At 49.4% G+C, this 12,868-nt stretch overlaps 1 protein-coding gene across 3 annotated transcripts in view; it reads left to right on the top strand.

The window, feature by feature from the left end:
- The window catches only part of Bicral (BICRA like chromatin remodeling complex associated protein), a 90,858-nt gene that overhangs the window by 69,066 nt on the left and 8,924 nt on the right, over positions 1-12,868 (top strand). For all 3 annotated transcript variants that reach the window (XM_075980829.1, XM_075980827.1, XM_075980830.1), the window contains 3 exons: positions 9,589-9,694; positions 10,601-10,701; positions 11,867-11,925. In XM_075980829.1, coding sequence (XP_075836944.1) covers positions 9,589-9,694; positions 10,601-10,701; positions 11,867-11,925 — 266 coding nt within the window. The remainder of the gene's footprint in view (positions 1-9,588; positions 9,695-10,600; positions 10,702-11,866; positions 11,926-12,868) is intronic.

Here is a 12,868-nt window from a genome sequence, read left to right as displayed (position 1 = left end):
ACAGCAACCTCTACCCTGCTAAGAGAGTAGTGGGTGGGGCTGGAGAGATGGCTCAGTGGTTAAGAGCATTGCCTGCTCTTCCAAAGGTCCTGAGTTCAATTCCCAGCAACCACATGGTGGCTCACAACCGTCTGTAAAGAGGTCTGGCGCCCTCTTCTGGCCTTCAGGCATACACACAGAATATTGTATACATAATAAATAAATAAATATTTAAAAAAAAAAAGAGAGAGTAGTGGGTGCTCCAAGTTCAAGACCACCTGACCCCTTCTCAGGTCTAAACAAGCAAACAGGAGCTGTGCAACCAATCCTTCATTCCCCAGCCTCCTGAGGCTCTTAGATTCCCTGTGACGCGACCTCTGCGCATAAAAGCCAGACGCCATGAATAGACAGGCTGTTCATAACACTGTGGACACTTTACTATCATGTATGATCAGCTTTTTTTGTTTTTTGTTTGTTTGATTGCTTGTTTTTCCTTTGGGTTTTTTGTTTGTTTGTGTTTTTCAAGACAGGTTTTCTCTGTGCAACAGTCCTGGTTGTCCTGGAACTCAGTAGACCAGGCTGGCCTCGAACTCACAGGCTGAACTCGAACTGCCTCTGCTCCCGAGTGCTGGGATTAAAGGCGTGCGCCACCACTACCTGGCCATAATAGTTTTTTGTGACTTTTTATGCAGGAAGATGAGGGAAGTAGGTCATTGGTGTGGTTCCCAGGCTGTTCCTGCCATCAGTTTCCAGGAACTCCATCTGGAGGAAGGAATAAGGACGTGGCTTTGGAGGCGGCAGACACTACAGGGTAGTATGTAGGTCACCTGCCAGATGTATGCGCAGAACCAAGAGTGACTTCTACTTTATAAATGCACTGTAAATTTCCTGTGGAAATCATGGGCAGTTATAATGAACCAAAATATCATTATTCAAGCATATAGTGTTTATATTAGTGAAAATTTAAATTTGGCAAGTATTTTTTTTTAGAGATTTATTCTTATTGTTTTTAATTCTGTGCATGCTTGAGTCTGTGTGGGCACATGAGCACCAGTACCTGAGGAAGAAGGGTATTGGTCCCCTAGAGCTGGAGCCAAGGCAGTTGTGAGCCAGCCAGGGTCGGTGCTAAGAACTGAACCCAGGTCCTCTTCAAAAGCAGTAAGTGCTCTTAACTGCGGAGCCTCTCTCCAGCCCCATAATCCAAAATTTTAATAATATAAATGGTTAATATTATGGGCAGTGAGAGCTCAGCAGTTAAATACTTACTGAGCAAGCCCGGCAACCTGGAAAGGGCCCACTCTGCAAAGGTGTCCTCTCGCCTCCACACACACGTGCACACTCACACACGTGCACACACACTTAACATTCGAGAGGACTGGCTTTCTCGGCATTGTATTTAAGTAGCTTGGTCGCAGGCACTCACCTAGAACCGGGAGGTGTCCTTTCCTCCCCTCTCTCCAGCCACCACTTGCCCCGGGTGACCAGTGGAGCCGACTTCCTGGGCTTCGAGCCTCACTCCCACTCTCCTTAATGGGGACACTCGAGAGCCACAGAAGCTGGAAGGCCGCAGCAGCCGTTCACCTGGTTCCCCTGAAGCCTCTGTCTGCAGTATTTGTTTGGTGTACTGTGTCCGTGTGCCTGTGAGGTGTGCACACATGCACATACAAACACGGCTTTTCCTCTGAACCATCTCAGAGTCCTCTATAAACACTGTGACTGTTCTCCTGTCCCTTCTTCAGCAGGCGTCTGCCAAGAGAGGACATGCTGCCGTTCTGTGTTGTCATAATAGTTTTCACTCAAAATTCAATCAGAAAACATTATTTGCAAGACAGGGTTTCTCTGTGTAACAGCCCTAGCTTCCCTGGAACTAGCTCTTGTAGACCAGGCTGGCCTGGAACTCACAGAGATCCGCCTGCCTCTGCCTCCTGTATGCTCGGACTAAAGGGTGCACCACCGCCCAGCACTCTTGCTGCTTTTGCAGAGGAACTGAGTTCAGCTCCCAGCACTCACATGGGACAACTCACAACTGTCTGTAACTCCAGCTCCAGGGAGCTCTGGCACTTCTGGCCTATGTGGGCACCTGCACTGACATGCACACAGACACACATATATACATAATTTAAAACAATAAAAATTGCCAGGCGGTGGTGGCGCCCACCATTAATTTCAGCACTCAGGAGACATAGGCAGGCAGATCTCTGTGAGTTCAAGACCAGCCTGGTCTACAGAGCTACTTCCAAGACAGGCTCCAAAGGTACAGAGAAACCCTGTCTCAAAAAACAAAACAATAATATAATAGTAATCAACATTTTATAAAAACCTTAAGGACCTGCAAGATGGCTTAGCAGGTAAAGTTGCTTGTCGCCAGGCTAAACTCAATCTCTGGACCTCATGCGATAGAAAGAGAACCCAGTCCCATGGGTTGTCCTCTGATCTCCACGTGTGCACTGTGGCATGAGATCCTCGTCCCTCCACAAGTGTAAAAGAAGAAAGATAAAGCAAATTCTTGAACAAAGTAGGCGAAATATTGTAATGAGCCTGACTCTTCAGTCAGCTAGCTATTGGCTGTGGCCCAGTAACCTCAAGGCTGCCTCTCCTGTTCGCTGTCACCCATTTGACAGCTGCGCGTGCACACGCACGCGCACACACCCACCCACACCGCCTTGCTCTTTTGAAGCTAATTTGCAGTCTAGTGTGCATCTCCAGTCTGGTTGTGTTTCTTCCTACTTAGCGTGCTTTCCTTTTATTTCTTAAAGATTTATTATATATACAATACAACCATAACAGAAGAGTGCGCCCCCATATCAATAGAAATGGTTGTGAGCCAGTATGTGATTGCTGGGAATTGAACTCAGGACCTCTGGAAGAGCGGTCAGTGCTCTTAACCTCTGAGTTCTCTCTCCAGCCCGCTTTCCTTCTTTTTGATGCTCAAATTGTCCTGAGTTTGTGTGGAGCCAGTTCAAGCCAGGTCCTCTGCTCCTGAGGTTCCCATGGCTAAGCACTTCTTCCTTTGCAGGCTTGGTTGAGAATGCCAGACCTCAAACAGACCCAGGTCTCCTTCATGGAGCTCTGTGAACTGGAGGCTTAAGCCAGGACTAACTCCAAAGCTTTTCACTGTCTTGTGAATGGATCAGAAATGAAGTCAGTGATTAAACAGATGACTTTTATGAGACATTAACTTGTCAGACAAAACTGTGATGGGTCTAAATCTCCTCAGTGCTCCAAAAGATTTAGTAGTAGGTTTAAAATTCCTTGAGAACCAAAGCCAGCATGTCCCCTCTTGGTCTTGTCTATGAGCGTGCAGGTGTGAGCGAGCTGATTTGTCTGTTGAGGTCTCCAGCTGCGCTTCTGTGGTTCCCACCCTCTCCTGCCTTACTGTGTCTGCAGATATCCAGCACCGTGGCCTTGCTTTATTCCCCCATACTTTTAATAAGTCACCAAACCCTATAAAAAAACATTTTTATCTGGGCGGTGATGTCTCACACCTTTAATCCCAGCACTCAGGAGGCAGAGGCAGGCGGATCTCTGAATTTGAAGCCAGCCTGGTCTACATACAGAGAAACTCTGTCTTGAAAAAGTTTTTAAACAAAAAATAATTTTTTGAGCTGGGCAGTGGTGGCGCACGCCTTTAATCCCAGCACTCGGGAGGCAGAGGCAGGCGGATCTCTGTGAGTTCGAGACCAGCCTGGTCTACAAGAGCTAGTTCCAGGACAGGCTCCAAAACCACAGAGAAACCTTGTTTCAAAAAACCAAAAAAAAAAAATAATAATTTTTTGAGACAGGGTCTCTCACTATGTAGCTCTGACTGGCCTCAGACTCACAGAAATCTCCCTGCCTCTGCTTCCCCAATGCTAAAAAGTATACCACCATACTCAGCTTTAAATTCTTCTTTGAAAATGTCTCATGCATTCACTCCATGAATGTTGGAAATATTGACAGGAACCAGGACAGTGCCGGGCCTTAACCAGATTATTTTTGGTCCTTTCTTGGAGGTGCACACGGCGCTCCTGTGGCAGCCCCACGGTAGGCAGTGTGGGCTCACACAGGCCGCCACACTGTACTTTCCTCCCTCCTTTTCTGTATTCATTCTCTGCGGCAGGCTGTAGGGCACCTTCTCCAGGAAAGTGGAGTTCTGTGAGGAAGCCCAGCTGAGTCGTCCTTGCCTGTGTCCTGTCAGCGAGTGGCGTGTGGTCTCTGTCCGTCTTTAGTTTTCTCGTCTGAAAAATTGGGTCATCTAGGGAGCTTCTAAAACTGTTGATGCCTGGACCTTATCCCCATAAATTGTGATCTAAGTGGCCTGGAGCAAGGACCTCAGGCACCAGTGTTTACAGAACTCTCAAGTGACTGTGAAATGCAGTTGAGGGAGAAGGGCACAGGGCTGGCCGATGCTCACAGCCCTTACGGCCCTAATGTCGGCTCTTTAGACACGGCTTTCCCATCAGAATGATTGATGTGCCTTTAGCCCCTCCTTCACAGCATGTTTCCAGAACTCCAATCCTAAAACATTGGCCCGGTGACCTGAGCTTTCCACTCCTAGGAGGAAGCATACATGGCCTGCACTCGGGGTCTCCAGTCTCCCACAGGTACTTTTGAACCCACACTGGTGGTAACCGCAGCCTGCCCTTTTCCACCGTGCTTCAGTTGCTCACTTCTTCAGGCTCCCGTCCAAAAGCCTAGAAGCTCACAGGCTCCTTGCTTTCCTCCCTGATGTCTTTGTGTGTCTGTCTTTCCATCTGTTCTGAGCACCAAGTGTGTAGCCCAGTCTGTGTGAGGTGTTTACTTCAATCAACACTCAGCACTGAGTATTGTCACACAGCAGTCCCTGGAGGATAAAACCCTGTTGCAGGAACCCAGAGAAGCAAGTGTTCACATACACTGTTTCAGAAACGTGTGTGTGTGTGTGCGTGTGGCCACACGTGTCCCAGCATGAGCATGCAGGTTGGAGGAGCTGGTTCTCTTCCTCCGTGTGGGTCGCACTCAGGCTTGGCAGCAGGAGCCTTACCCGCTAAGCCATCTCACTGGCTGCCGATCTAAAGGAAGGAAGGGGTAACAAGACAAAGGGTCCAGAAAAGCCCGGGAGAGAAGATAGCATGCACCATAGGGAAAGGAAAGCAGGCCTAGGTGCTCGGAGGAGGATGTTGGTGGGAAAGGTATGTGGTGTGTGTCCGAGTCTTAGTCTTGGGCATGTTAAGAGCCATGTTGTTGTGCCAAGCGTGTGCCTTTATTTATTTTTTTAGGTTGTTTTTTTTTTTTTGCTTATTTATTATGTATACAGTGTTCCTTCTGCATGTATGCCTGTAGGCCAGAAGAGGGCACCAGATCTCAGATTACAGATGGTTGTGGTTGCTGGGAGTTGAACTCAAGACCTCTGGAATAGCAGCAAGTGCTCTTAACCACCGAGCTATCTCTCCAGTCCCGGTTCGCCTTAAATCTCAGCACTTGGGAAGCCGAGGCAGGCAGATTTCTGGTAGTTCAAGGCCAGTCAGGGCTACAGGAGAACCTGTCACAAAAAACAAAACAAAGCTGGCAGTGGGCAAGCAGAGGCAGTCGAGTCTCCTAAGTTCAAGGTCAGCCAGGTCTACAGAGCGAGTTCCATGACAGGCTGCGCAAACCTACACAGAAAAACCCTGTCTTGAAAAAGCAAATTAAATAAATAAATAAATAAATCCTAAATAAATAAATAAAAATAAAAATAGAGCCTTGTTGCTGGGTGTTCTGACACACACCTTCATTCCCAGCACTACACAGGCAGTGACAATACGATATTGGTGAGTTTGAGGCCAGCCTGTTCTACGTAGTGAGTTCCAGAACAACCAGAGCTACATAGTGAGATCCTGTCTCAAAAAACAAACAAGAAAGTCAGTGTCATAGTCCAGGCATGGACACGCACCTGTACATGGTCCAGGCATAGTGTTAACCTAAATGTGAAATAGTGAAGACTCGTGTGTCCTATGGTGGGAAGTACATGGATTTTTTTTTTCTTTTGAAAACACATTTTATTGTAACCAACACAGAAATAAATAGAAAGTTAGAACAATACTATATTTATAGACAAGTTGATTTTGGAGCGACTTTGAAGCCTGAATATCTTCAGAACTATTTTCTAATGTTTCAGGAAATACAAAGGTGAACTTTATAAAAACCTTTTTCAAGAAATGGAAGTGGGAACATTCCCATCACATTTCATGAGACTAGAATAATCTTGATGTCGACCAATTGATGAATATTTGGTTCTGTTTCTCTGGACCTGTGGTGAGGGAACAAAATTGTTTACATCATGATCAAGAAGCAAAATAAAGGAGGGACATGGATCAAGTACATGGATTTAAAACGAAGCTAGAACCTGTGATTGGCTGCCGTGGTGGAGACTAAGAACGACATAAGATGCCGACAGCAGCAGAAACAGGGAGGGGAGTTTTTACTTGTAAAGGAAGCTGCCGAGTTTCAGGTGTGGTCATCAAGTCTGAGGCAGCCTAGGACAGCTGGGTGTTAGAGGACCGAAAGGCCATTGACTGAGCAGCACGGCTGCGAGGGAGCAAGGAGAGAACGGGCAGAGAAGGGAAGTCAGCAGGGAAGCTGCAGTCTCAGCATGGTAGAGGGAGCACACACACAAGTCAGAGAGGGAAGCTAGCCTGCAATGGGGCTATCCTGGGGAGCTGTGCAGTGCGATGGGGCTAGCCTGGGGAGCTGTGCAGTGCGATGGGGCTATCCTGGGGAGCTGTGCAGTGCGATGGGGCTATCCTGGGGAGCTGTGCAGTGCGATGGGGCTATCCTGGGGAGCTGTGCAGTGCGATGGGGCTATCCTGGGAAGCTGTGCAGTGCGATGGGGCTAGCCTGGGAGCTGTGCAGTGCGATGGGGCTATCCTGGGGAGCTGTGCAGTGCGATGGGGCTATCCTGGGAAGCTGTGCAGTGCGATGGGGCTATCCTGGGGAGCTGTGCAGTGCGATGGGGCTATCCTGGGGAGCTGTGCAGTGCGATGGGGCTATCCTGGGAAGCTGTGCAGTGCGATGGGGCTAGCCTGGGAGCTGTGCAGTGCGATGGGGCTATCCTGGGGAGCTGTGCAGTGCGATGGGGCTAGCCTGGGAGCTGTGCAGTGCAATGGGGCTATCCTGGGAAGCTGTGCAGTGCAATGGGGCTAGCCTGGGAGCTGTGCAGTGCGATGGGGCTAGCCTGGGAGCTGTGCAGTGCGATGGGGCTAGCCTGGGAAGCTGTGCAGTGCGATGGGGCTATCCTGGGAAGCTGTGCAGTGCGATGGGGCTATCCTGGGGAGCTGTGCAGTGCGATGGGGCTAGCCTGGGAGCTGTGCAGTGCGATGGGGCTAGCCTGGGAGCTGTGCAGTGCGATGGGGCTAGCCTGGGAGCTGTGCAGTGCAGAGTCACTTGCAATAGACTAAGAGCTGGGTGTAGTCGGTTGTGGCTGTAATCCCAGCACTTGGAAGACTGAGGCAGGGGTCTGCTGTGAGTTCAAGGACAGCCTAGGCTCTAAAATAAGACCTTCTCTGAAGCCCGGCGATGGTGGCACACGCCTTTAATCCCAGCACTCGGGAGGCAGAGGCAGGAGGATCTCTGAGAGTTCGAGACCAGCCTGATCTACAGAGCTAGTTCCAGGACAGGCTCCAAAAAAAAAAAAAAAACCACAAAAAACAAACAAACAAAAAAAAAAGACCTTCTCTGAAGAAAACAGAAGGAGGGAGAATTGGCTCAGTGGTTAAGAGTACTTGCTATACAAAACTGAGAACTGGATTTAGAATCTTGGTACCCAAGTAACAAGTCTAGTGTCTGTCACATGCTGTGACGTTAAAGGAGATTGCTCCCTTGTAGCCTGGAAAATTCTAGCTTTGAGGCAACAGGCAGAAAGGACACCTGCTGCCCTCTTCTGGCTGCTGAGTACATGCACAGGTTTACACACTGCATGCTCACACATGTGTACACGTAACACACTGACATATACAGTAGAAGTAAATAGTTTTTTGGTGTTTTTTGTTGTTGTTGTTTGTTCGTTTTATTTTGTTTTTAAAGTTTTTAACTTTTCAAGGCAGGGTCTCTCCATACAGCACTGCTCTCCTGTAGACCAGGCTAGTCTAGAAGGCTCTGCCGGGGTTAACAGCTTGTGCCACCACATCCTGCAACCACCCCCAGCAACACACTTCCTCCAGCAAGGCCATGCCTCCCACATACTCCCTGGGGTCCAAGGATCCAGATCTCTGAGCCTATGGGGACCATTCTTATTCAAACCACACAGTTTTAAATGCCTAGCCCCACTTGAGCAGGCTGAGTGCTAGTCCCTGTCTGTAGCTGAGACAGAATGCTACGGTTAAGGCAGATTATAGGAGGGAGCGCGAGAGAGGCCATTATGGCCGGGAGGCCTGACACAGGCGTAGCAACACGGCTGAGAGACCACAGCCTCAACCAAAAGCATGCAGCAGAGAGTGAAGGAATTAAGCCAAAGAGGCTGTGAATTTGAGAGAACAAAGAGGCAGGAGCATGAGAGGGACTGGAGGGCGGGGAGGTGATGCAGTTGTAGTTAAATCTCAAAAAACTTGAAGAGAGAAACAGGGCGGAGATGAGTGACCTGAGGCGAGCGTAGTACTTCTGGGGCGCAGGCAGTGGGTGAGGTCATTCTCACAGCTGGGGCGCAGGCAGTGGGTGAGGTCATTCTCACAGCTGGGGCATACGCAGTGGGTGAAGTCATTCTTACAACTGGGAGCAAACTTGTTTTTAAAAAAATTTTTAAAATGGCATCCCCCAGCTTCGTCTCCTACCATACTGACTAGACAGGACCTGGGGTCTCCTGGCTGACAGACAGATGACACGGAGGGAAGGAGAACTGTGACGAAAGCGCAGTGGGGTCTGCACGGGAGCCAGGAGCCAGCGCTGCCTGTACATTATTGTCAGATCATGAGGAGAGTTAAATCATGAAATACGGAGCACACCAACCTTTGTGTGTGTGCGTGTGCGTGCGTGTTTGTGACTGTGTTCGCATGCATGCAAGTATGCAGGAGAGAAGAGGCATGTTGTACACATACACATAAATTTAAAAATAATAAAAAATAGCCAATTGTCGTGGAGCACTTCTTTAATCCCAGGACGAGGGAGGGCAGGCAGATCTCTTGAGTTCAAGGCCAACCTGGTCTACACAGTGAATTCCAAGATAGTCAGAGCTACACAATAGGACCCTCTCTTAGAAAACCAAAAATAAGCTGGCTGGTGGTGGCTCACACTGATCCCAGAGGCAGGGGGATCTCTATGAATTCAAGGCCAGCCTTGTCTACAGAGTGAGTTCCAGAACTGGCTCCGCTCCATAGCTACAGAGAAATCCTATCTCAGAAAACCAAAAAAAGCCGGGCAATGGTGGCGCACTCCTTTAATCCCAGCACTCGGAAGTCAGAGGCAGGCGGATCTCTGTGAATTCGAGACCAGCCTGGTCTACAAGAGCTAGTTCCAGGACAGGCTCCAAAACCACAGAAAAACCCTGTCTCGAAACCAATACATCTCAACACATGCACACAGCAGAGCCCTCTTCCACATTAAATACATCTCAAGAAAGAAGCAATCTCTTTCTACTTTTAACAGCGAAACTAACATTTTTCTTGGTTTTTTGGTCTACAGGCTCAGAAAAAGTGTTTGAACCAGACCTCCCCCATTCCCTCGTCCAAGACCACAGATGGCTTGAGGCCAACGCAGATCCCTGGGCTCTCAAGCACAGCACTGCCAGGTCAGGAGCCTTTGCGAAAGTTTGCCGGAGTCTGTCCCATCCTCCCAGTGCCTGAAACATGAGCTGCTGCCTCCCTCTGTCTTCACAGAGTCTTTCTTCTGAGTCTCCCTGAACTGGAATTTGCCCTGTCATCCCCTTCCTCTGTCCCCTTCCACCCAAAGCGAAGGGCACTTCTGAGAAGGGAGAGCTCTGGGTTTGATGAGCAAGGCACACAGAACCTTGTCATTAGCCCCATGTCGCGATGTGCATGCATGTTCAGAAGCCCCACCCCCAAACTGGAGACCTGTAGGTTGCATCCTGTCTTACGGTGCTTAACAGTAGCTTCTCGACTCCTCTCGTGCTAAGGCAAAGCAGCCTTTGCCCACAGCTGTGCGCATAGTAACCATTCTTGCCAGCTCAGTGCATAATCAAATATAGGAGCTTGAGCATCCTTCAGAATCCCCTCTGGGCCTCCTTCCTGCAGGTGTAGTTTGGAGTTCTGAAGTACTGACTGCAGGCTGAGGCCTCGTTCTCAGACCACAGACACTGGAAACTACATATGCATGTGCAGTTCTGTTTATTCTCGTAGATTAAGTTGCTCTATTGATTCCTACTCAGAGTTGAATAGCACCTATCTCTGTCTCCATAGCTGATAGATCAGAGTGTCCTGCTCCTTTCCTCCCCACAGGTTTTATCAAGAAATCCCTTTTAGGCTGGGGGTGGTGTCCACACCTCTAATCCCAGCACTCTGGAGGCAGAAGCAGGGTAATCACTGCACAGTCAAGACCAGTCTGGTCTACTTAGCAAGTTTCAGGTCAGCCAGGGCTACAAAGTGAGACCTTGCCTCAAAATAAGAAAAAAGAAAGAAGAAAGAAGCCCTTTCATGCACATGCTGGACCTGACTGTCCTCTGCGTTCATCCTAATAGGACAGGATTCTGGAAGCAAAATGATGCCAGCATCCTTGGGGACTACACAGCCACAGCAGGAAAACTCGGTTGGATCATCCCCTAGCCAGACAGCTGTACAGGTAGGCGACCGTCTGGTGTTTGCGTGCCCTCGCGGCTTTAAAGGAATGAGTGTACAGTCTCCAGAGGCACTGTGCACACAGCTAGTCTCCAAGTGCTGCAACACCACACTGAAGGTTTCCCAGGAGGCCAGGCTGGCCACATTCATGTTTCCAGAATGAATCTTTCTTAGCTGTTCCTGACATGCACGCCCACACACACACCCCCCACACACACACCGGCGGCCAACATATGCTAGACACTTAAAAAGCTGCACTTGTAGGGTTGGGGTTGTAGTTCTTTTGTCATTCATGGGACAAAGCAACTTAAGGGAGGAGGGGTTTGGGGCTCACACTTTGAAAGCACAGTCCCTTGGGGAAGAACGTCGTCGTCGTAGCGGAGTGTGAAAGAGTTGTTTCTGCGGTCAGGAAACAGGACGATTGCTGGTGCTCAGCTCCCGTCCTCCTCATTCATCCAGAACCCTAGGCCATGGGGCAGGGCCTGCCCTCACACCTCAGCCCGGTCTCCTCACTCCCTCCCACATGTGCCGAGAGGTTTCTTTCCAGAGGGATGTCAGATCCTCTCCAGTTAACAGTTGAGAGTGACCATTACAGGGATGTCACTCAGTAGCTAGCGTTTGCACAAGGGCCAGGGCTCAATCCCCAACACTGCAGAGGGGAAATCACAACAGTCTTGTCAGAGGTGGTTCTGTCCCCACAAATCTATGAGTTCCAGGGCAGCCAGGGTTCATAGCAAGACTCAGAAACCAAGCAAAGTGGGTCTGTTCATGGCGAACATGGAGATTTGTTTTGTTCTGTTTGTATATGAGGATCAACTATGAATCCGTGAAACAGCTGTTTCCCTGGTCCTTTGACTCACCTTGTACCTGTAAATCTCAAGGCTTTTTAAACTACTGGTCTCATGAAGGAAGGGAAGCTGTTTTGTGTCTAGCTCTCTAAGGCCTTGGTTTAGTCCCCAAAGCTGCTGGAAGCTTCTGTGCTGTACAGCTTCCTGTAGACTTAGCCCTGGTGCTCTTGGCTACAAAGAAGCTGGCCACGCTGGCTTGTTTGGGTTTTCAGCAGGACACATTTCAAAGTCTTATTTGTTGATAGATAACAGGAAGCTCTTGGAGCACAGCAGCCTTGATCTCTAGATCTGTTTTGTGACTTTTCCTGTGGTTTATTTTAGGTGGATGGTCATTCAGGACAGAAGAGGCCCGCCACCAAACAGCTGACTAAAGGAGCTTTGTAAGTCATGCTTCTAAAGGAAAACTTCTCGGGTTTTCTCAGGGTATCTTAGGGTCCCTTGTTTTCTCTAAATACACCCCCACACCCTACTATAATGGTGAGTCTGTTATTGTTAGCCTTTCTAAACGGGCTTTGAAGGACTCACACCTTGAATCCCAGCATGTGGTCTCTGGGTTTCTGTGAGTTAAAGGCCAACCTGGTCTCCACAGTGAGCTCTAGACCAGCCTGGTCCTCACAGTGAGCTAGCTCTAGAACAGCCTGGTCCTCACAGTGAGCTAGCTCTAGACCAGCCTGGTCCTCACAGTGAGCTAGCTCTAGACCAGCCTGGTCCTCACAGTGAGCTAGCTCTAGACCAGCCTGGTCCTCACAGTGAGCTAGCTCTAGACCAGCCTGGTCCTCACAGTGAGCTAGCTCTAGACCAGCCTGGTCCTCACAGTGAGCTAGCTCTAGACCAGCCTGGTCCTCACAGTGAGCTAGCTCTAGACCAGCCTGGTCCTCACAGTGAGCTAGCTCTAGACCAGCCTGGTCCTCACAGTGAGCTAGCTCTAGACCAGCCTGGTCCTCACAGTGAGCTAGCTCTAGACCAGCCTGGTCCTCACAGTGAGAGCCGGGGAGATGGCCTAGTTGTCAAAGTGCTTGCTCTGCAAGCATGAGGATGAGGGTTCACTCCCTGACCCGTGTAAACCAAGCCAGTCACAGCAGCCAGCCCTCTGATCCCATACTGGGAGGCAAAGCCAGGTGGACCCCTAGGAATCTCTGGCTGGCCAGTTTAGCCTGCTTAGCCAGCTGTTAGCAACTGAGAGAACCAGTCTCAAAAAGGCAAGGTCAGGGCCCCATGAGATGTCTCAGCAAGGGAAAGGTGCTTGTCACCACACCTGGTGGTCTGAGTTTGGTCTCTAGAGCCCACACAGCAGAAAGAGAGATGTGAGGTTGTCCTCTGACC

The sequence above is a fragment of the Microtus pennsylvanicus genome, chromosome 7 (genome assembly GCF_037038515.1).
Source record: "Microtus pennsylvanicus isolate mMicPen1 chromosome 7, mMicPen1.hap1, whole genome shotgun sequence".
Lineage (NCBI taxonomy): Eukaryota > Metazoa > Chordata > Mammalia > Rodentia > Cricetidae > Microtus > Microtus pennsylvanicus.
This window is presented reverse-complemented; position numbering and strand designations above follow the sequence as displayed.